The sequence below is a fragment of the Perca fluviatilis genome, chromosome 10 (genome assembly GCF_010015445.1).
Source record: "Perca fluviatilis chromosome 10, GENO_Pfluv_1.0, whole genome shotgun sequence".
Taxonomy (NCBI): Eukaryota; Metazoa; Chordata; class Actinopteri; order Perciformes; family Percidae; genus Perca; species Perca fluviatilis.
In genome coordinates this window covers 35161335-35185887 of record NC_053121.1, presented here as the reverse complement: position 1 = coordinate 35185887, position 24553 = coordinate 35161335, and the positions used below count along the sequence as shown (strand labels likewise).

The following is a 24553-nucleotide window of genomic DNA, read 5'->3' as shown; positions in this document are numbered from 1 at the left end:
GCAGGGCTGCAGGACAAACTGTCTCAGTGAGAGGAAACTCAACTGTCATGTCCCGTTTGGTCAATTCTGTTCCTAAGCCAAGTTCACTGTGTAATGGCAATTTAATTCATAAAGCAGCTTTCAATACGCGTAACGTCATTAGTGCTTAACATCTTACCCTTTACAAAACAAAATCTAAAAAAAACAACTAAGCCCTACGAAAAGCCCTTTTCTACAATTTAAGAAATCTGTAATCTGTAAAATGACAGAAAAGGTTCTGCAAGCTCATTAGATCTTAAATGATTAATTTATCATAAAAATAGTTGATGCTTAATTTCATGTCGATTAACAAATCGATTAATGCATTAATTGTCTTGTTTCAACACTAAGTGACATACCGGAAATGACTATTGAATGGCTCGGACGCCTGGTTAGCTCTCCTGGTAGAGCACGCGCCCATAGATAGAGGTTTACTCATCGACGCAGCGGCCGCGGGCTTGACTCCGACCTGCGGCCCTTTGCTGCATGTCATTTCCCCCCAAAAAAAATCATTATAAAAAAAGACTATTGAATGTCTCAAAGGAAATCCACTTTTTCATTTTGTCGATAACTTTATTTGATTTGATCAGGTCGATTTAAAGCTATAAAGATAAGGTACAGTTAGACAAGCAACACATTTGGCATTTTGTTTGGCATTTTTGCTTGATAACTGACTTAAAAGGAGTAACTGATATCAGGGCTGGCCTATAGCTCACCTGGTAGAGCGTGCGCCCCATGTAGGATAGTCCTTGCCAGCGGCCTGGGTTTGAATCCGAGCCGAGGCTCATTGTCTCGTTGTCCCGTAAATACAGGTTTTAACATTTTCTGTTTTTTAAAATTCTCTCATAAAAAAAATATTTGCAATGAATCTGTTTTTTCATTTTACCCTTTTTTCAACGCTTTTCAATGCTTTTTTTTCATCTTTTTTAAATGCTTTTGACGATTTGTTACGCTTTGACATTTGATACTTATTTTTATGCTTTCAACGCTTTTTTGACAATATGACGCTTGGTGCCATAATGCAATTCGAAATGCAAATAAACAGAAAGACGACTGTGGATCACGTTCCGTGGATCTGTTAAATATACACACATACTACTGTTAATACGCAGATATTTCTTAGAGTGTATCACTGTCTCACGTTGAATTAGCTACAATAGGTTGCTAACTTGGAAGATGATGTCCCCATTCTCTTAATCCCACATTAACCTCTGATTGGCTGTTTTTTTTTTTCCAGCTATTAGACACAGCCATCAGTGAGCTCAACATTATTGAATTGCTGGGAAAACATTGAGCTGCAATTCAGAGCTCTGGAACAAGGATGATTAGTTAATTAGCGACTTTGTAAGTGAGTTAATTATTTTAAACACACAAATTACAGCAAGGCATCTTCTAGCACAACAACAAAATCATAATATTATATGCACATCATTTCAGGTATTTATGCACAAAGTGCACTGAAAGAAAGAAACTTGCCCAATGTGGATTCTCCAGTGTTCCCCTGTGATGGCACCAGCTTGTTGGTTTCTCTAGTAAAAACAAAGAATGAAAACTGAACTATAACTAGCAGAAAGTATGACGAGAGAGAGAGAGAGAGAGAGAGAGAGAGAGAGAGAGAGAGAGAGAGAGAGAGAGAGAGAGAGAGAGAGAGAGAGAGAGAGAGAGAGAGAGAGAGAGAGAGAGAGAGAGAGAGGTCTCTGTCTGGGAGGGAATCACACCACCAAGGCTCATCCACAAACCATTAAACATTAAACGAGGGATTAAAAATAGATCCAGAAGCCTTCCCCGTCCTGTTTTTTCTCTCTCTCTCTCTGAGCACCCTCGCTGTTCCCGCCACTCTGTCCGAACCCAGAGCCTCGCTGACACTGAGCTGACACACCGAACACCATCACAGGGTTCAAAGGTCACCTTGCGTTAAATGTTTAATGCAGCAAAAGCTGTTCCCTGTTGCCCTTTAGTATTGATATTGTCTTTAAACAGTCTCCTGATACGCCCTGCTATACCCTGCTACCTACGCCCTGCTATACCCTGCTACATCCTACTACGCCCTGCTACGCCCTGCTATACCCTGCTACATCCTACTTACGCCCTGCTATACCCTGCTACATCCTACTACGCTCCCACTACGCCTGCTATACCCTGCTACATCCTACTACGCCCTGCTATACCCTGCTACATCCTATTACGCCCTGCTTAGGGTTGGGTACCGAAACCCGGTTCCACTATGGTACCGCACGTGCCTGCTCGCGGTGTGAAGCGCGTGTCCGCGCTATTCCCCCGACATGCACTCTACAATCCCTGCTGATAGACGACTTTCTGTACACACTCCGAAACGGACGTAAAAATATCACACTTTCTGTAGTCTACCGTTAGCTAGCTACCGTAAATGTAGGCTACTTTTGCCATATTTTCCCTCCGGGCTCACCAAAACGGACGTGAAAGCATATTAACCATTCACTGACTGGACGTGATCGCTAGTAAACATTTAACACTTACTCTGCTAGTCTATCGTTCAGGACAATACCCTGTAGCCTGGTGGTGGGGGAGGCAGGACAGCCTCCCCAAATTGTCTGCCCTTTCAAACTCATACCTGTGTGTGTACAGACCTCTTGGACACCGTCTGAGAGAGTTTTCTCCTGTGCAGGACATGCCATAAGTCAGGAGAGGTGTCCTATCTTGCCAGAGAAGGCAAATATGGTCACTTTTCTGCAAAAGAACTGCTAAAGTTTCAAGCTGGTTGGCATACCAACTCAACATTTATTTTGTTGTCACTTGTTAATAGTGTAACTGTTATTTGTTAAATTATTGTAGTTGTGTGTTAGGTGACTTAGGTTTACTTATAATATATTTAAGTACTTGAAAACGTTAATATATTGTTAAATTTAAATAATTTTCAGTTAAAAAAAAAAAAAACTTCATAAAAAGCCTTTATTTTATGTCATTTTTCAGTTTTTCAAGAATCTGTTTAGGAATCGTTTAGGAATCGGAATCGTTTTAAAAGTACCGGTTCGGCATCGGAATCGTAAAAATCCAAACGGTACCCAACCCTAGCCCTGCTATACCCTGCTACGTCCTGTGACGCCCTGCTATACCCTGCTACATCCTACTACGCCCTGCTATACCCTGCTACATCCTACTACGCCCTGCTATACCCTGCTACATCCTACTACGCCCTGCTATACCCTGCTACATCCTACTACACCCTGCTATACCCTGCTACATCCTGTGACGCCCTGCTATACCCTGCTACATCCTACTACACCCTGCTATACCTTGCTACATCCTGTGACGCCCTGCAGTACCCTGCTACTACAACTACTATTTCTAGTCACTGATCCATTATCTTTATTGTGACTATTATTGCCACTGTTCATTACACCTCCCTAAAAGGGAGTTTTTCCTCGCCACTGTCGCACTGAATGCTTGCTCTTGGGAGAATTACTGGAATTGTTGGCTCTTTGTAAATTATAGAGTGTGGTCTAGACCTACTCTATCTGTAAAGTGTCTTGAGATAACTGTTGTTATGAATTGATACTATAAATAAAATTGAATTGAATTTAAATCATGCGCGTCTCAATTCAGATACTTTTGTGAGTGCACGTACATGTAGTACTGTGTGTACATTTCGACAGGGTAGTGTTGTCTCAAATCACGCACGGCTGTAATGCACTGACTGAAATGACTCTTCTTCTTCTTCTTCTTCAGTTTAAAGGTAAATTGCAGCCTGGCTTGTTTTCTCGCTAACTAACTGCAGTATAACCTTAACATTTGGACTTAATTACAGTACTTGAGTAAATGTAGTTATAATCCACCACATGTACTCGGAATAGCAAGTGTACAGAAGTACAGAAGCGGAAATAAACACGGAATGTCAGTATAAATAATTGAGGGCATGCTTAAAAAAAAGAATGTGCTTTAAAGAAAGCGAGAAAACATATCACACTTTTCCCCTGAGTGGCCCCCCCCCAAAACCTCTTGTTGTCCCTCCGGGTGGTGTGTTTTTTTTTTTTTCTTTTTTTTTTTTTTTTTTTTTTTTTTTTTTTTTTTTTTTTTTTTTTTTTTTTTTTTTTTTTTTTTTTTTTTTTTTTTTTTTTTTTTTTTTTTTTTTTTTTTTTTTTTTTGTGTGTGTGTGTGTGTGTGTGTGTGTGTGTGTGTGTGTGTGTGTGTGTGTGTGTGTGTGTGTGTGTGTGTGTGTGTGTGTGTGTGTGTGTGTGTGTGTGTGTGTGTGTGTGTGTGAGCAGTGGAATCAGATTTGGGGCTAGTACGTATCGACCAGGAAGGAGTCTGTTAATGGATCAGGGATGTCAGCAGCAGCAGCTTCCTGCTGGGCTGTAATACAATCCAGACAGTCTGTCCAGAGGGCTGACTCTGTCACCACGGCGACACTGAAAAACCATCAATGAAAACAGAGAGAGAGAGAGACAGAGAGAGAGAGAGGCTGCAGCTGTGTTGGGAACCGTTCTCTATCACAGAAACAGTGCACTATATACTAGAGCCCGACTGATAAAGGGTTTTTAAGGCCGATATCAATACAATATTTGGTTCAGATATATCTGCCGATACATATATTTTTTTAAATCCAGAAACGCGTAACAAAAAAAACCCGATTTCCCTAACCTTAGTTATTTGTAATAATTTAAATAATATGATAATGCAGTTTAAAAATAAACTTCTGAACATAAATAATGTAATAATTTATTCTGATAAATAAAATGTATAAAAATACAAATTTAGGATATGAAACGTAGCAGTTTTTAAGGCCGATATCGATTCAAATATTTGGTGATTTAAAAATCCGATATTCTGATATATCGGCCAATATATATTTTTAAAAAATAATCCAGAAACACTTAACATGAACAGATTTCCCTAACATTAGTTATTTGTAGTTATTTATGAGTCCTCGCTAAAATAATATGATAATGCAGTTTATAAATAAACTTGTTTGTTTTATTGTCACAACAGAACAGAGGAACATCAGAATATATTAAAGTTCTGATAAATAAAATGTATAAAAATACAAACTTTAGATATGAAACTTAAAGGGTTAAACACGCGTGTTGCCGACAGGGAGGCTGTAGAGCGCCCTCTGGTGGACAGACTACGCAACGCCAACACTCAGAACATGGCTGAAGGGGGTTTCGTCCGTTTTTATTTTATTTTTTGAATATTTATTTATCGGCCATTATAAATGCCGATACGGATAGTTTGGAAAATGCCTAATATCTGCCAATAATATCGGCCCGCCGATATATCGGTCGGGCTCTACTATATAGTGTGTTCGCCATTTTGTAGTGATGTTCGAATTCGCCGCGGTTAATATAATTCACTATATAGTCCACTATGAAATACCCACAATGCACTGCTAATTTGAGTGTATATATATATATATATATATATACAACCTTTTACTATTCTCTGGAGGGCTCCGTCTGTTTCAGGGACGTATTAGAAGCATTTTAGTTTTGGTTTGTTGCTGGGCGCACCCGCCTCCGTCACCCAAATATCCGGCGCATCTACTGACACAAGTGAGTGAACGGTGTCGAGCACAGCTTGTGTTTTATTAAATAGTGAACTATATAGGGACATGACCAAATGAGATGTCGTACACACCACTGAAAACATTGTTATTGGACCCTATTCTTTACAAGCCACATATCTCCAGGACATTCTGACACTAAAATGGCATTTTTCAGCCGGACACATCAGGAGGAAATTAACTTAGACCTGTTTCTGTCTCGGGATCAAACTCTCCCGAGATCTGGCAACACAGAGACGCTAACGTCAACCATTCGTGAACTCCCCAACAAAACGGGTCTAAATATCTTACGTTGGCAAAAGGAAATATTTATGAATTATACAAATATAACTTTTCATCCATCCACACTGACCCTAAAGCCCAGTTCAGACAAAAGATTTGCGACGAGACGAGTTGAAACTTGCAACAACTCGCAAGGCGTCGGTCTGAAAGCTGCCAGTTCACACCAATGAGACGAGACGGTGTATCATCTCCATGACAACGCCTCTTTGTACTTCCATTCTAACTTCCGACTTTTAGGCTTTTTGTAGCTAAATATATAATTTGTTGCGTCTAAATATGAATGTGGATAACGTCTAGTGATGGTGAGATGCTTGCTACAGTTACATTTCTAGAGATGAATCAGCGAAAACAGGTTTTATTTCTCTGATTCTCTGCTTTGTTCTAGCGCCGCTGGGCGCGCCCTCGCTTCAGTCTCTCTCCACCAACGTTACCGAGCTCCCGGGCGGTCGTTGAGGCTCCATCTAAAACTCTGCCATTTCGGTTCAAGGCTCTTTTATTTGTCATGTGCAACAACAACAGAAGTAGTCGTTGGCAATTAAAATCTTCAGCCTCAGGCACAACAATGTTCATTAAATAATAAAAAAAAAAAGAAGCAAAACACACAAGTAACAGCCATATCTGAATCTAAGACCTAAAAATAGGAAATGAATAAAAGAAATATACTGAAAAAAAGTAATATAAAATAAAAATATAACAGGAAATAGAAAATAAATCATTCAAATAAAAAAAAACAAAAAACAAAACCTTTCCCTCTCTTCCGCGCACTAACCCCCCAAGCCCCATCCCCAAAATCCTTCTTGTCGGTTATTGGCTGGAACGCTGGAAGACTGATTGTTATGTTTGGTGGTGCAGGTTGGCGCAGTTTGTTTTTGTTGGCGTGTGTGGACCCTGAGCTGTCTACAGAGACCGTTTTTTTACAGTGTGTTCAGGGGACAGACAGCTAGCAGATAGTGAGGAGATGTTTTTTACAGTGTGTTCAGGGGACAGGCAGCTAGCAGATAGTGAGGAGATGTTTTTTACAGTGTGTTCAGGGGACAGACAGCTAGCAGATAGTGAGGAGATGTTTTTACAGTGTGTTCAGGGGACAGACAGCTAGCAGATAGTGAGGAGATGTTTTTTACAGTGTGTTCAGGGGACAGACAGCTAGCAGATAGTGAGGAGATGTTTTTATAGTGTGTTCCGGGGACAGACAGCTAGCAGATAGTGAGGGATATTTTTTACAGTGTGTTCAGGGGACAGGCAGCTAGCAGATAGTGAGGAGATGTTTTTTACAGTGTGTTCAGGGGACAGGCAGCTAGGAGATAGTGAGGAGATGTTTTTTACAGTGTGTTCAGGGGACAGACAGCTAGCAGATAGTGAGGAGATGTTTTTTACAGTGTGTTCAGGGGACAGACAGCTAGCAGATAGTGAGGAGATGTTTTTTACAGTGTGTTCAGGGGACAGGCAGCTAGCAGATAGTGAGGAGATGTTTTTTACAGTGTGTTCAGGGGACAGACAGCTAGCAGATAGTGAGGAGATGTTTTTTACAGTGTGTTCAGGGGACAGACAGCTAGCAGATAGTGAGGAGATGTTTGCTGTATGTGACAAAAAATGTAGCCTAAAAAAACACGTGGCATCGCTTAGAGCACCTTTAAGATATTTTAATTCTCATGTGAAGATGATTCAAATGTTCAGAATTATCTGCCAGAAATCTGACTAATTGCATGCAAAATGAGAGAGAGAGAGAGACAGAGAGAGAGAGACAGAGAGAGAGAGAGAGAGACACTGAGCGAGAGAGAGACACAGAGAGAGAGAGACACAGAGAGAGAGAGAGACACAGAGAGAGACACAGACAGACACAGAGAGAGAGAGAGACACAGACAGAGACAGAGAGAGAGAGAGACACAGAGAGAGACACAGACAGAGACAGACAGACAGACAGACAGTTGTTTTGACAGCATGGCAAAGCTGCTTCATTACATGGAGTTTATTTCTTCTTCCTTATATCTCCATATATCTGGGTCGTTTTAAAATAACTGTGCTGACATGTTTGACAGGTGCGAGCGTCTGACCTCCGGCTCACTTAGTTTTTAGCTGTTTTTGGTGTTTTACACTGAAACACACTGATCATTGTCTTTACAAAACATCAAAAAAATCATCCTAGTGTTATGCAGATCTCTCCTTTAAAGGAACTTGTCAGTTTTTGTATCCAAATTTGAATGCTGGGTTACATAGTTGGTAAACAAGACAGAAAATTGCACATCCTGTCTTGTTTCTTTTAAGTTTGGAATATGATTGTCAAATCTCAGGACCAATAATATAAAATAAAATGTAATACCCACAATTCAATGAAAATAGTAATTGAGTAATTGTACTTAATTTTTTTGAGTAATTTGGTAAAAAGAAACCCATATTTCTGATACAGAAGTTTTGAGAAAGGGTGAAATATGACCCGAGGACAACATGGGGGCTAATGAAGTAGGGCGAGCGCTCACAAATCTTCTTCTTGCATTTTCTCGTGTTGAATTAAAAGCAGTTTCTATCTTTTCATCGTTTTTTAGGATTTTTTTGTGTGCCTAGGATACTTTCTACTTTGTTTGCTTCTCGAAAAATATTTTCTCAATTGTTTGCAATTGAGAAAAAAATCTGCTAAATTTCCAATTTAGCAGATTTAAGATCCTATTTATTGTTCTTCTACATTTTATCACAACTGCAACAACAGCATTGTATTGCTCCATCCCCACACATAGGTCTGATGTCGTACTATTTTATAAATAGTTTAGAATGTTGTCAATAAACCGTCCGTTTTTTTAGGAATGTACATTAGGTTAAATATGAACTTTATCCTTTTAAAGGTATATAGCTGATGTTGTCGGTCAGAAACATTTTATCTCCATATTTCGTCATTTAAAATTTTTTAAACCTTGCTATTGGTCAGCCTTTACACCTGTCTGTGGGTTTCACAAATATTGATACAGTGACAGGGCGATTTTGTCGGACTTGTATTAGGTAAATAGCTCAATAAAACGTTTTCAATTTAGCGTTTTCCTTCATTTCCTGAAAAACAAGCGGCATAAGAACAGTGATATATTGTACTGATCTATGGATACAGTGTATTGTGTTACCCTAAATCTGTATCTGTGTGTGTGTGTGTGTGTGTGTGTGTGTGTGTGTGTGTGTGTGTGTGTGTGTTGTGTGTGTGTGTGTGTGTGTGTGTGTGTGTGTGTCGTCCCCTCAGTGTCTCAGATGGTGATTGAGGAGGTGAGCGTGCTGCAGACTCAGCTGGAGATCGAGAAGTCGTGCCGGGAGAATGCAGAGGCCCTGGCCACAAAGGTCACACACACACACACACATGCGCACACACACAATCACAGTCACTCAGACTCACAGTCACACACACGCACATGAATGGAAAATGGAGTGAACAGCTGAGTCAGGATGACTCTGCACAGAGACGATTACTCGTCTGTTTCTGCATCCACTGCAAAAACGGTTTGCTTATATTCAAATGTAACAATGTCCAGAGGCAGATACAACAGGTACATGATTTATTTCTGTGTTCCTCTGACCTTAACTAGTCAAAATAATTCATCATTTCATATAAATCAGGGTTATTGACCATGAATTCCCCAAATCAGTGTTAAACTAGTCAATAAGTTGGTGTTAGTGGTGTATATAGTAGTGGTAGTTTAAAATAAAAAAAAAAAGCTCCAAAAATGTTTGATCAAAAGTGACTTAAACGTTGAAAAAAAGCGACAAAAACATTGAAAAAAATTATTAAAAACATCAAAGAATTTTCAATTTTGACCCGGGAGGACAAGAATAAGTTGCGTGGTCGGCAGAGCGACAACATAAGGGTTAAAAGAGGATGCGGAGCTCACCGGTCTGATATTCTCAGGGAGATTTTCCTAGAAACTGAGTGCCTTAACAGAAGAAGAAGTCGATTTGATTCAATCGATTTTTGATTCAAAAACGATTCTCGATTGAAAAAACGATTCACAGCATGTAAATGTAGTTACTTTTTCCCATGTGATTGCAGTAGACATACAATTAAATTTTTAAATCTTTAAATAAAAAAATATGAATCGATTTTTGAATCGGTAGAGGTTGAATTGCGATACGAATGTGAATCAATTTTTTTGCACACCCCTAGTTTACATTTCATTTTTCATTGCCCTGTGTTAACTTTGACCCGCAGCTGAACTGTGAGAACAGGAAGTTCAAGTACCTGAGCCTGTCGTCCCGTCCGTGTTTGGACGAGCTGCTCCCCAGCATCTCCGACTGCATCGCTCTGGAGGCCGACGCTGACACGGCCGACGCCAGCCCCGACACCTTCGTACAGTACCAACAACAGGTTAAAGGTACAACACGCACAATTCTATTCAACAACATGGTGAACTAAGTCCCTGCTGCAAGAACAACATGTAGTTTGCTTTGGATATTCATCTGCACCAGAGTGGAGGGACATTTCCTATTTAGGGCACTTGATTTATCGTGCAGTATTTAGGCTACATTTACATCGCTACGTTTTGGTTTGTAATCAGAGTTTTGAGCCAAAAGCGATCTCTGTGCACACAAGCAGAGGGAATGACAGGGGTTAACACCAGAGCAGGGGGAATGAGAGGGGGAAACGCCAGAGCAGGGGGAATGAGAGGGGAAACGATAAAGATGGGAGAAGAGAAAGATATTCATTTTTAAAGCAAAAAGTAGCGATGTAAATGTAGCCTTATTCTGTTAATATTTAACTAGAGATGTTCCGATACTTTTTCCTACCTGATTCCGATACCTCGAACTTGCGTATCTGGTGATACCGAGTACCGATCTGATACCAGTATGTCAAAAAATACATATATGTTATTATTTTTTAACGGCTTTATACCAATATCTCTGTATGGATGTGATATGATTGCTATCATTGTTGATAAACTCTTTTTGAACCATGAACAAATACAAACAGTGAATGTCAGTCATAACAGAAAAAGAACATACCGGTAAATGACCTACTTTAAAGTAGATTTTCTTCTGGGCTAAATTACATGGTATCGGATCGGTGCAAAAACGCTGATACTTGCCGATACCAATACCAGCATTTTAGGCGGTATGGGAGGCATGTCCGGAACTGATATTGCTATCTGAACATCTCTATATTTAAGAAATTAACTTAACCGCATACTTCTGGACTTTTCATCTGTGTTGTGTCAGATCTGAGGGAGATGGTGAACACCTTACTGGAGGAGAAGAAGAACTTTGTGTGTCAGAGTCATGAACAGCAGAGACGGATAGAAGAGCTGACTGCACAGGTGAGGAAGGACAATTATACAGAAAGTAGATCCGACGAGAAGATCCGACCCGGCAATTTGATCGGTCAACTACACATTTAGGGGAGCGTGCTTATGTTCCCACAGCCCTATGTTCCCACATTTGTAAGATTTTTTTCAAAATTAGGCCATATGTTCCCACACTTACCACATTTCTAAGAGTTTTTTCAAAATTAGGCCCCATGTTCGCACATCTACTTTTTCAAATTTTTTTATCAGATTTTATCCCCCTTTCTCTTTTTACACCCAACCTTTTATCCAGTAGCAATGGACTACAGATGGAACGTAACCCTAACACTAAAATAGGGCCTAATTTTAAGAAAAATCTTAGAAATGTGGGAATATAGGGCTGTGGAAACATAGGGCTGACCCCACATTTCCAAAAACAGTTTTTGAAACCGTGATATCCATTAAAATAAATCAGGAACCACAGTGGAACACAGAAGCTCTCCAACATATTTATATAAAGAGATTCATCAGATTTAACAACTTACTGTATATGGACATACAGGAGCTAAATCTATTGATGGACATTTTTTTTCAGCAGATATCTTAGTTATAACACGATTGAGCTAGCAGAGCAATTATGTGTTTATATGTGCGGTATTTATTTAGTTTGGGAAATCCCACAAAGCTACAAAGCTAACGGTAGCTTACTACTAAATCAGGAACCACAGTGAAACTCTCCAAGTATTTATATAAAGTGTTTCATCAGATTAAACGACTAATTTTTTACTTTACATTATTTTTTGTTTTACTACACTTTGGAGTTAACTGTTACTGGAAATGTTTGGATAACATCAGCTGTGCTGGTGACTCAGCGCTTTATTAAAAATAGCTGCTACATGTGAAGTTTGTGGACATAAAGGAGCTAAATCTGTCGATAAAAAAAAACAATGTCAGCAGATATCTTAGTTATGAAATGATTGAGCTAGCAAAGCAGTTTCGTGCTATATGTGTGGAATTTATTCAGTTTGGGAAATCCAATGATCTCTACAAAGCTAACGTTAGCTTAAGTTGGCTGGCTGACTAAACAGGGAGGGACTAGAAAACCTGTCTGTTGCTTTTTAATTTTTACAGTATGAATACAGTTTGATTATGACTTTTATTTTGTTGGCAACCGTTATTATTGGCACTTCAGTGATGCTAACGAAGCTTGGTGCAAGCGCTTCGCTAGTCTAACTGCTTCACTGTTGTGCCAATATTGATGTTAAATCACACCTTGTCAGGTACCGTGGCTTTGAGTAACAATCAGTATCAACCTGCTGTTGTGCATGTTCTTTCTGCCAAGAGTTCTTGCATTTATGTCATAAAATATCACAGCTTCCAGTCTGTACGGTTACCAGGCTATGAGTTATAAAAGAACCGAACATTTCTTTGAATGTTGTAGATGAGCGCCGGTGCCTGACTTTTATTTGTTGAATTCTCTTTCCCTCTCTGCAGTCAGAGAAAGACCAGGCAGAGATGAAGGAGCTTCGTGAAACTAATGAGAAACAAAGTAAAACCATCAAGAGATTTAACAGAGGTGAGTCACAACACGCCCGAAACTCTGGGAGGTGTTCAAACACTGACCGAGGATACAAAGGCTCCAACCAACCTCCCAACAAGTTGGGTTGATGGTTCAAAATTAACATGAAACATACAGAACAACCATCTTTTAGTTTAGCATGTTGTGTTAGTCACAACATTTGTATCAACATGTATGAATTATGTTATATGTCATTGTGCGTAAAGACTCAACGCAGAGTGGATTTTTACACCGTACAGCTGAATATACTGTAAGAATTATTTTGCCCCACAGTCACCAAAGTAAATATTGGACCCATTTTTCACAAGCCTCATATTTCCAGAATGTTTTGACACTAAAAATGTTGGCACATTTTTAGATGGACACATCAGGAACATTTTTTACTTCGTTCCAGACCTGTTTCTGTCTCAGGATCTTGCGAGATCTGGCAACACAGATAAGCTAACGTCAACTAACGTTCGCCAACGCCACAGATCATTTTCGTAATGCTAAATGTGGCTTTAGCTGTGTAAATATCCAATGTTAGCAAAATAAAATATTAATAAATTACACATATATAACTTTTAACCCATCCACACGAAGTTGGCTACACTTACAAACGAGGCCACGTCTATTTAGGAGACAGGAAGTGCGTTTCATACCTCTGGCACAGCGTGTAATGCGCCATCTTTAGCTGTAGAGAATCTTTGATGATAATATTAGCATGTTTAGCAAACAAGCTAACGTCATAAATGTTGATAACCAAACAAACTTTGTGAAATGATCTGAATAAAATTAAGGCAGGGATTTCTCTGCCATAATAAGTTTTAGGTGCAGCACTGGAGCCGTTTTGGGTACCACCTAAGCCGAATGAATGTAACTAAAAGACTTTTCTCAGATCTAATGACTCTAGATGGACGTCTTTAGCAAGTTTTGTCTTTAAACTTCTTGAGGGGTATTTATTATCTGCCATAGCTTTTCCAAAGTTTTAGACACACATATGGTGATAATAACAGTCCTAAATAATGTGAGAAAATAACGCAAAACTACCACAAAGGGACACAAACTGACGCTAAATTAACACAGAGACCCAAAACAACCTCAAAGAAAACATAAATGACCAAAAAGAGACAGATTTTGACTACAACACATGACTACAAAGTGATGCCAAACCCCACAAAGAGAAAAAATTCCACAAAGAGACTCAAAATGTATAGGAGAATTGCATTTATTTTATTGAAAAAACTCAACGCCTAAACCCCCTGCCAGATACGCGCACCTAAGTCTTCCACAAAGCCAGGGAAAACACTGAGTAAAGGTTCAATAAAAGCTATCAATGTACAGTATATTAAAAAGAGCTGCTAATGATGATAATAATGTCTTTGTTCAGCCTGATGTAATCTGTGTCTCTGCCTCTGTAGTCTCCGTGATGGCGGCGCAGGAGTACGATGGGATGAAGGAGCAGCTCGACTTGGAGCAGAGCCTGAGAGTCAAAGCTGAGACGTATGCACATGAGGTAAAGAAGCGATCAGAGAAACGCGTCAAAGTGAAAATGATGCATTCGCTGTCACATAGAGTGCACAGAGAGAATGCAGGCGTGCTTAAATATACAACCAGTGTTCATATGTTTGCTTAAAAAAGGATCTGTACGTCCAGAAACATGTTTGAACCGTTTATCAGTGTTTTAAGCCCCCAACGTCTCCTTCCTGGAATGCACTTGGATTAGGCAATGGTTATGGTTAGGGTTAGGTGCCTTGAAGTCAATGGTCACAGCGCTGCATTGAAGGACACGTTTGGGGCTTAAAACACCATTGAGCGTTTGAAGCGTTTGCCCACAAGGGAGCAGAAAAATGGCGAAACAAGCTGACAGCTACACAGCTCCCACAGTATCACAAGCAGGGCTTTAAGTTCACTTTTTTGATTCAGCCAACATAGCAGGTAGATTTTTAAAGGTACTAGCCAATCGGATTCTCCACTAGCCACGTTTGTTAGCTAAGCTAACTTTACTACTTGATGTCAGCTCCTCTGGTTTGTTTCGCGCCGGTCCGTTTGTCTTCTCTGTTTGAGCGTAGCTTGTAATCGTCGTATGGTCTGGAGGACTTGATGTAATCCCAACGTTATGCATAATCTACGTTTTCCTCAGCTCTAAAACTATTTTGCTTCTTCAACTCTCCATTCTGATGAATTTTAAAAGCTGTGAAGTGATGCTGCTGTGATGAACGCTGACCGGCATTGTTGTGTTGCTAACTGATGTGTGTGTTAATTATCTTGTGATTCATAAATCTGGTGTTTACTGACCTGAAAAGTGAAAAAGAGCCTGCAGGAGTGAAACAGATTGATGGAAAAAAAAAAAACTGGGAGGTAAAAATTTTGAAGATGAAAGTATCTTTCCCCTCCTCTCCTTCTGTGCTACTCTCTTTTTGTTTTGGCTTTTTTCTGCTGCTCTTCCTGTCCTTCCTCCCTACCTCTCTCTCTTTCTGTCCTCCTCCTCTTCTTCCTCCTGCAGATGCTGGTGAAGCAGAAGGAGGCCAACAGGCAGAGTATGCTGCTGCTGCAGAGTGCTGAGCCCAGTGTTCAGCTTCTCAAAGCTCTGGAGGACGTCGCCGCCATCACCAAAACGCTGGAGGAGGAGCGTCTGCAGCATCAGCAGAAGGTTAGTCTATATCAACGCCGGAGATTCCGCCGGATGTCCCTCATTTTTGGCCAGATGTCCCGTTACCTTCCTCTTTCTTTGTGTTGGCATTCTAACCTCCGGTGGATTTGTGAGGACTATGGTTAACTGCTCCTCAGATCTCTGCAGGGTAAATCCAGACAGCTAGCTAGACTATCTGTTCAATCTGAGTTTTCCGTTGCACAACGAAAACTACTTTTGAACGTACACACATTCCACCAAAACAAGTTCCTTCCAGAGGCTATTATGCAGAGGCATCTTTGCTTCATCCGGTGCTTAGCGCCGCCAAAGACGATTGTGATTGGTTTAAAAAAAATGCCAATAAATCAGAGCATGTTTTTCCCCTATCCTGGAATGTTGTGTGGACTAGCCAGACCCTCCTCTGCAGCGCAGTGGAGGAAGGTCTTGGCAATGTGAGACTAGCAGAAGGTAAACCCTAAAAACATACGGAGCTTCAGTTAATTGTGAGGAAGGTCTGGCTACAGCACAGATACATTCTGGCATAGGAGAAAAAAAAACACTCTGGGTTGTTTGCGTTTCGTTAAACCAATCACAATCGTCTTGGGCGGCGCTAAGCTCCAGACGCAGACACTGTGGCTCTGCTAAATAGTCTCAGGAAGGAACTTGTTTTGATGGAACATTTGCACCACATACAATATTAAATGAATGTAACTGTTGACACATTACAGTAACGTGAGCTATTTAAATTAACTGAATACATGGTTAAACCTCATTAGATTCTTACCAGTGTATCTCCGTGTGTACTTCGTCCACAGCAATCCCACCAATCGGTCCCAAAACGTCCCAGTTAGAGAGGAAATGCCCTAAACATATTCTTTGTCAATCTTTACAATCATTCTCTGAAAGAACCAAGCACGGCTGTCTTGTTGCAGGATCCAAATGTTCTTCAAAACTGGCTTTTTAAGTTAATATGTATTTTTTAGCATAGTTGGTAGTCTTTGGTCGACAAACTAAATATCTGTTTCTTTAGCTGCTAAATGTTATTGTGTATGCTCCTATCCAAGAGCAGCCGCAGATTCAGCTCAACATTTGATACTTGCTGCTTCCCGGGGGGCTCAAATTCAATTAAGTTAAAAAATTTTGTTGTAAGGATAAAAGTAAATTAAATTCTTGTTTGTTCTCAGCTACAAGATGGGTAAACATGTCTATGAAGATTCTCAATCATCTATATTGTGTGTGTGTGTGTGTGTGTGTGTGTCTCTCTAGGTGGCCAGCCTAGAGGCCCAGCTGGAGCAGAGCTGTGTGAAGCAGCAGCTGGAGGCGCTGCAGAGGCAGCTGGAGCTGCTGGAGGAGGCCAAGAAGGAGGTGGAGGGACGAGTGGAGCAGGCAGAGAAGAGGAACGAGGAGCTGGAGAACAGAGGTGGAGGCACACACACACACACACACACACACCAGAGCATTTAAGGACCTAAAAAGTGGTGTGTTGTGGCTTTCACAAAAATCTGATTTCAGGCCACAATAAAATACATTCCACACACAAATACATGACAGATCAGGTCTAACCATCAATTAACAACCAAACATCAAAATGTAAAAGCAATATAGAAAAAAAGCAAAGCAAAAAAAAGCAAAAAGAAATGCAAATAAATAATCAATAAATAAAAACTAACAAAAATGATGAGGAGCTTGAGCCTCCTTCCTTATTGACAACTACATTTTTCGATAAACTCAACTCATCATCTCTCAGAGTAATCAGAGTGATTTCAGGCTTTATTGTAAAATAAAAGACCTTATGGAACTATAAAACAAAAAAGAAAATATTAAAAATAAAACCTCAGTTGATACAAGTTGTGTGTCGTGTTGATTCCTGCATTGACTCCAACAACATGGATCTATCTGCTGCAGGAGAAGCTGGCAAACTTGCACTTTCTCCCCGCGAGCAGCGCGGCATCTGTCCGTTTTTTTAATAGGTCACATGACATGAAGTCAGGGCCAAAGAATCCACCAACTGACTTCAAGCAGAAACAATAAAAACAGACGCCTCTTTCATGGCGTCAACAGATGGTGTGATGAGGAAGAGTCTTCACTGTGGAGTCAGACCATAGACAGTATATAAACTGGACCACCAGATCCCGTGTCTCTGGACTGAGACCAGTGAAGGATATTAGAAGTCAGGGCTGCTCGATTATGGGAAAAAATATAATCACGATTATTTCGGTCAATATTGAAATCATGATAACTTAACACGATTACTCGTTGACTTCTGGAAAGATGTTGCAGTTATTGAACTCAAAAACAGTGAAAAATGTTAAATAAATAAACAGTAAAAAATAACACATAAAACTGTGAACTTTACCGTAATACTTTTCTTATTGAAACTTTATTTTTTCATTCAGAACACAAAAGAAAATAAAACGTAATGAGCTAAATAATTGTTTTTGGTGATCATTGGGAGCCAAAATCATAATCACGATAAAATTTCAAATAATTGCACAGCCCTATTAGAAGTCTCTTTCCCGGTGCTGGCTGAGCGTTACTGAGCAGCCTCCAACTGAGCTTGAAGACGTAGATGTGACGTGAGCAACCTGTCTGAAAGTGTGAAGTCTTCTGGTAGCTGTGCCGAGAGAAATCTCAATCATTCCCAATCTTACAGAGACGGAGAGCGTAGGTATATGTAAGGAGATAACATAGGCACAGGCTAATTACTGATCACTAACATGCTAGTTAACATTAGTAATTAATACAAAATTGTTGAAAACTTAAACAGCTAATGTAAGTCTAAACTGCCTGTGAGCTTCTCCTGTACTATACGGTAATTCCTCTAATATGCGACAGTAATTTGCGTGGTTATGACACAATCGTTAGCCTATTTTTATAAAAGCGTCTGCTACGGAGCCATAACGTGAGGTACAAGGTAATGGAGCCTTTTATACATTGTCGTGTTTCTTTAGAAATAAACAACGGACAAATAGTCTTTAAACGCTTCAGATGTAAAGTTATTCGCTGTCAAAGTGACGCCAAAATGAATGGGAGTCAATGGGATGCTAACGGGAGGTGATGGCTCATTAGCATCAAAGTGGTGCCATGGGAGCTATGCTTTGTGGAGGCTCGCTTGCCCCCTTGAGTCAGACGTGGAGGCTTGAAGAGAGAAATAAGTACATTAGCCCTCGTGTTGTCTTCCTGTCGACCGTGAAGTTGTTGTCCTTCCGGGTCAAAATTGAAAATGTTTTTTGAGAACTTTTTTGGCGCTTTCTTTCCCCGCTGTTTTTGTCGCTTTATTCGATGCTTTTGTAAATGTTTTTGTGACTTTTTTCAGCCCTTTTTTATTTTTTATTTTATCCATGGTCAATAAACCTAATGTATATACAAAAAAAGCAGAATCAATGTTATAAAAATTCATAATAAAATTTTGTCAGGATGCTGTTTTGAAACCATTAAAAACTTTTTTTTCAAATGCTATAAAATTGAATAAAACACCCAAAATGCAAAATTAAATGAAAATAATTGATTTAACCTGCAAATAACGTACATCCATGTTGTTTTGGGGGCAATTTGGTTGAAAGAAACCTATATCTCTGATATGTAAAACATTCTTAAAACACAAGGGTTAGATAACATGACACAGCAGTAACCGATGTATCTGCAGCAGCAGTACTGGGTTTAAAAAAATATCTTCATTTAAAGGAACACGCTGACTTATTGGGATTTTAGCTTATTCACCGTAACCCCCATAGGAAGACAAGTCCATACATACCCTTCTCATCTCCCTGCGTGCTGTAAAGCTGTCTGACGGCTCCAGCGGTATCAGCCCATCACAGAACATGCAGGTGAATGGTTCCAGTAATCCTACTGCTCCGAATAAGGTGACAAGACCAACATAAAGCTATTTATATAGTTGTGATTTGTGTCATGAAGCGTGTAAAAACAACGTAACATGAGACACAGCCATCTTCTAAACCGGGAACTATATTCTCAGGTGGAAGAATATAGTACTTGGGTGGAGTGATTTGCTTTGCAGCAAGCCTGTCTGAGAATATAGTTCCGCGTTTGTTTTACGGTTTGAAGATGGCTGTGTCTCATGTTACGTTGTTTTTGTACACGCCAGTATTCATAAAATCACAACATGTAAACAGGAACATGTTGGAGTTATTTTGTCACAATTTGGAGCAGTAGGCTAGTTGGAACCAGTTACCTGCAGGATCTGTGCTGGGCTAAGCTAATGCTGGAGCCGTCAGACAGAGTTACAGCACGCATGGAGATGAGAAGGGTATGTATCGACGGGGTTACGGTGAATAAGCTAAAGTCCCAATAAGTCGGCGTGTTCCTTTAAATGATCTGATATCGATTCATCAAATCCAGAGATCGACCTTTTAAGAGGCTCCGTTTTAAAGCTAGAGTAAATATATTAGTATCATATGAAATTAGACGATCTAAGGGATCCACATCATGCTAAATAACGCTCCAAAGTGAGGCAAAAGTTTGGCGATAGATAAACGGGCATGGCCTTTTTCACAGCTGTACGGCTTTAAGGCTTTTGTTGTCTTCTGGTCAAATTTGACCCATTTTCAAAATATCTGTATCAGAAATATGGGTTTCTTTTTAACTACCTCATTTTAATTACCCCAAAATAACACAGATGATTCCATACAACGGGCTTTGCAAGTACAACTAAAGATCTGATCTCTACTTTCATCGAATTTTGGTTGTTTTATTCAATGTTTTTTCGAAACAGTATCCTCACTGAACTTTGACCTATACCAGTCTGTGATTATCCTTCCTTTATATATTATATTAATCTAAATAATTCATAATTTCTGCTTTCTTAACTCAAGAATAAGGTATAATTTCCTATAAATGAGGTTTATTGACCATGCAATCCAAAAATAAGTGTAAAACTAGTGGAAATAAGTTTGTTAGTGGTGTTTACACACAGAAAAAGTGTTGGTTTTCAGTTTTGACCAGGGAGGACCCGCGTGCATGGTCCAATGGGAGACAACACAAGGGTTAAGCCGCCTACACATGATACGCCATTTGCTCTCTGCGCTTTGCTCTGCACCCTACCTAGCGGTGCACAGAAAAAAAAAATCACGTATCATGTGTAGGCGGCTTAAAGCAGGTAAACGTCATCAAGGGTGGCAAGGAAGCTCTTTCCCCTTGCTAGGTAACGACATGCTGCTATCTCATAGGTTGCGCTTTCGACAGGTCAGCGGTAACTAGGTCAAAGTTTAAATAATTTGGACTTTGAGCGCAGCGCAAAGCGGCAAATCCGAGCTCTCCCCATAGCTCTTCCCATGAATAAATTCTAAATAGATTATAGGAAATCAATGGAACGGCCGGCGCAAAGCGGTTTTGCCGCCTATCATGTGTAGGCGGCTTTAGGCAAACGGTCTCTGCATCTCACTCTGCACTAAAGAAAGCACTTTTTCTGCCTCTATGTAACTGCTTTGGGGTAAATTCTTAACGACAGCATTCATATTTTGAATAATGCAGCAGGGTTCCTTGTGTGTGTGTGTGTGTGTGTGTGTGTGTGTGTGTGTGTGTGTGTGTGTGTGTGTGTGTGTGTGTGTGTGTATATATATATATATATATATATATATATATATATATATATATATTATTGTTTTTTTTTTTTTTTGATACCTCTGCAAACCCTTGGTGTTCTCTCAATGAGCTTCATGAGGTAGTCACCTGAAATGGTTTTACCTTCACAGGTGTGCTTTGTCAGGGTTAATTAGTGGAATTTTTTCCCTTATTAATAAAAAAGCAAAGGGTGGCTACTTTGAGGAATCTAAAATATAAGACATGTTTTCAGTTATTTCACACTTTTTTGTTAAGTACATAATTCCATATGTGTTCATTCATAGTTTTGAGGTCTTCAGTGAGAATCTACAATGTAAATAGTCATGAAAATAAAAAGGAAACGCATTGAATGAGAAGGTGTGTCCAAACTTTTGGCCTGTACTGTGTGTGTGTGTGTGTATATATATATGTATATATATATATATATGTATGTATGTATGTATGTATATGTATATATATTCAAATATTCATAGTTTTTTTAATGTGTGTTTTTAAAAGGAGCCATGCTCCTTTATGCTTTTCATTTCTGTGTTTTGCTGAATGATAATAAAAGAAATCTTGAATCCATACAGTATATGTAGCTACAGACTTCAGAGACAAATGAAAACTAAACTGAAATAAACAGGGTTTCCACTGGGTCTTAAAGCGTCTATAATTTCAAAATCAAAATGTTAGGCCTTAAAGCCTCTGAACACCCACACAGGTGTTTTCAGATACTCAGGCTGATTAGACTCTTTTCAGGTTGAAGGTGGGCCGGACCTTTGATTCTTTCTACCAATAAGGATGACAAAGGTGTCATTTGTCGCGCCCTAACAGGTGCAACAGCACTAACAGTGGACTCAGGGAGATGTCAATCTTCTCAGTCTAACCACACCCACACAGTCCTGGAAAAGGTCCAGTCAGCCACATTAACTATAACCACCTGTTTGGGTGTTCAGGGCCTTTTGTGTTGTCTTTGGGTCAATTTTGACCCGTTTTCATAATTTCTTTATCGGAAATATGTTCTGCCATTCACAATAATAAAATTGTTTCAAAACAGTTTCCTGACTAAACATTGACATATACCAGTCCATCAACATATATTCATCTGATCTTCACTATAGTGAAAATAAGTCATAATTTTTTATTTTCTTTTACTCCAAAATAAGGTATAATTTAATGTACAGTAAATATGGTTTATTGACCATAAATAAATAAAAAATAAGTGTAAAACTATTGGTAAGAAGTTGGAATGAATGAATTGGCTAGAAGGTGCACAATAGAATCGGGTGATACTATACTTTATTCTTTATAAAAAGGCGAAACACACCGGAAGTTAATTTTGTTGGAGGACAACAAGTGCATGGTCGACAGGAAGACGACACAAGGGTTAAAATCTTAAAAAAGTATTGTGTTGTAGGTCTTTAATAAGTTTAAACAGGTCTTAATTTCCCTACCTCTAATGCTCATTGAAATGTTCGCACAGCGCTTTTTTTTTTATTCTGTGGTGTTGTAGTTCTTTCTGTCGCTAGTTCAATTATAACTCGCTCTACTAGGACTACAAATTAGACCAACATGCAACTTATATTGCAGCCAATCTAGACACAAGTCGTATAATGCCAATGAGAAAAATCGGGCAATTGTTTCAGACGATGTTAACGCACTCTGACATCTGACTTATTTTATTTTTGGTTACTCAAGAGTGACATGACACTGTCATGAAAGTGTCATAAACATTATAAACAAGTCATAAACTTATATGACATAACGCTTCTGTCATTAAGTGTCATTCGGTTTTTGTCATGACAAGTTAGAGTTAGGGTTAGGGTTCATGTGTCATGACAGTGTCATGTCACTCTTATGTAGATACATTCAAGTGTTACCTTATTTTTTTATGTTGTGATATACAGTATGTCATTCATAATGGTCTTAAAAAGTCTTAAATTTGACTTGGTGAAACCTGCAGAAACGCTGCTAAGATAAAAAAAAAACTGGATTCATAAATTCAACACTTTTATAACCTTGGTCTGTAGCGAAGGTTTTTAAGGGAGATGAACGTTAGATATGATGACACAGCAGTACCTAAATCCTCTGCGGTTTGATTAACCGCTTCCATTGTCTTCCTTCTCCTCCACAGTCCACGAGCTCCAGGAGAGCCAGGAAAAGGCCGCGGTGGCTCCCAGCACGGCGCCCCCTCCTCCTGAGCCTGGGGTTGCCCCGCCACCCGCCCCTCCCCCGCAGCCGCCCCCTCCCCCTCCTCCTCCCCCTCCACCCCCGCCCCCACCTCCCCCCTCGAGATGCAACCCCCTCAGGTGAGGAAAGGAACTGTACTGTACCTCGGTTACCACGCAGGGGGACAAGACGCTGAAGCTGAGCAGTGGTCACACCCTGTGTCTGAAATCTCTCTATTTACTGCACAGTGCACTATATTTACTGTCTGCACTTTTATTTTGAACGTCTGAAACACAGACTGTATATAAAGACAAACACCGCTTCCTCCCACTGTACAAATGTGAAGCCCAAATTTTCCCGGATACGGGTGCTGCCATAAACATTTATTTAACACTTATAGATCCCAACAGCGTGGTTCCGGAAGTAAAAACCCATTGATTTATTCCATAAGGAGGCTGATTATCAGCCATAATGTCTAAACCATCACCAAGGTAGACTGACCACGAGCTACGAAATGGGAAAACAAAGGTTTCTGTTCCTGTAAAAGTTAGAAGTCCGTATGAAATCAACCTTGTTTTAAGAAAAATGTGTTTTATTCACGATCTTAAGGAGAAATCCTACACTACCCACAATCCTAAGCGTAACAGCAACGTCTCTGATTGGTCCATCTACCATGAAAACGTTTACCGTACCGGCGAAACTGCGAATGGCTAGATCGAGCTCCTTCCATTCAAGTCTATGATAGTTTCTCCACACGGTCTTGTACCTTTGCCGTTTTCAAAATTCAAAAGTTTTTTTTTGTGCCAAATCAAATGTTTTATATTCATGATTCATCTTGTAGCTGGTTGGCTCGGTTCCAGGCTTAAAACTCTTTATATCAGCAATTTTTGAAACGTTAATTAAACAATTGAATGGGGAAAAACACTTTCAGAACCAGAGCTGTTAAAAAAGTGGGCAGTCACTTTTGAGCTCTATAGGGCCGATTATCTTCATGTTTTGTCTAAATGTCTAAATTTTCTTAAAGCGTGACGTGACATCTTGCTTGTTTTGTCTGACAAAGTGCAAAGATCACATAAGACAAAGGCTATATCTACACTACTACGTTTCAGTTTAAAAACGAATATCTTTCTCTACGTTTAGACCTTGTGTCTGCACTACTCCGGTGTTTCCGAGCTCCTAAAACTGAGCCAATGGGAAACCCTGATGAACCCATTTTTGTTGGAAAACTCCGGGGCTGCTTTGTAGTCTAGACGGGCACAAAACTGAGACCTTTGGAAACGACGACGGACGTCAGTCAGTCTTATCGGTTAGGTAGCTAACAGACCTTTCAGTAACCGTTCCACCTCGTCGTCGCTCTAAGCTGATAAATCCCTGCTCTTTCTTTTCACCGTTGTTCTTCTTTCTCCAAAGTCTTTTCTGTATTTTCAACTTCTAGATTTTCAACAGCAGAGTAACGTCAGACAATCTGTTTCCTGTTTACACCGGCATGCACATGCCCAGTGTGTGTGAATGGTCATGTGATATGCGTTGTCAGATGTGTTAATATG

At 39.8% G+C, this 24553-nt stretch overlaps 1 protein-coding gene across 2 annotated transcripts in view; it reads left to right on the top strand.

The window, feature by feature from the left end:
• Window positions 1–24553, top strand: part of shtn3 (shootin 3) — a 58646-nt gene that overhangs the window by 21128 nt on the left and 12965 nt on the right. For both annotated transcript variants that reach the window (XM_039813981.1, XM_039813980.1), the window contains exons 3-10: window positions 9057–9151; window positions 10017–10179; window positions 11021–11118; window positions 12580–12661; window positions 14065–14159; window positions 15150–15296; window positions 16542–16695; window positions 22972–23146. In XM_039813981.1, coding sequence (XP_039669915.1) covers window positions 9057–9151; window positions 10017–10179; window positions 11021–11118; window positions 12580–12661; window positions 14065–14159; window positions 15150–15296; window positions 16542–16695; window positions 22972–23146 — 1009 coding nt within the window. The remainder of the gene's footprint in view (window positions 1–9056; window positions 9152–10016; window positions 10180–11020; window positions 11119–12579; window positions 12662–14064; window positions 14160–15149; window positions 15297–16541; window positions 16696–22971; window positions 23147–24553) is intronic.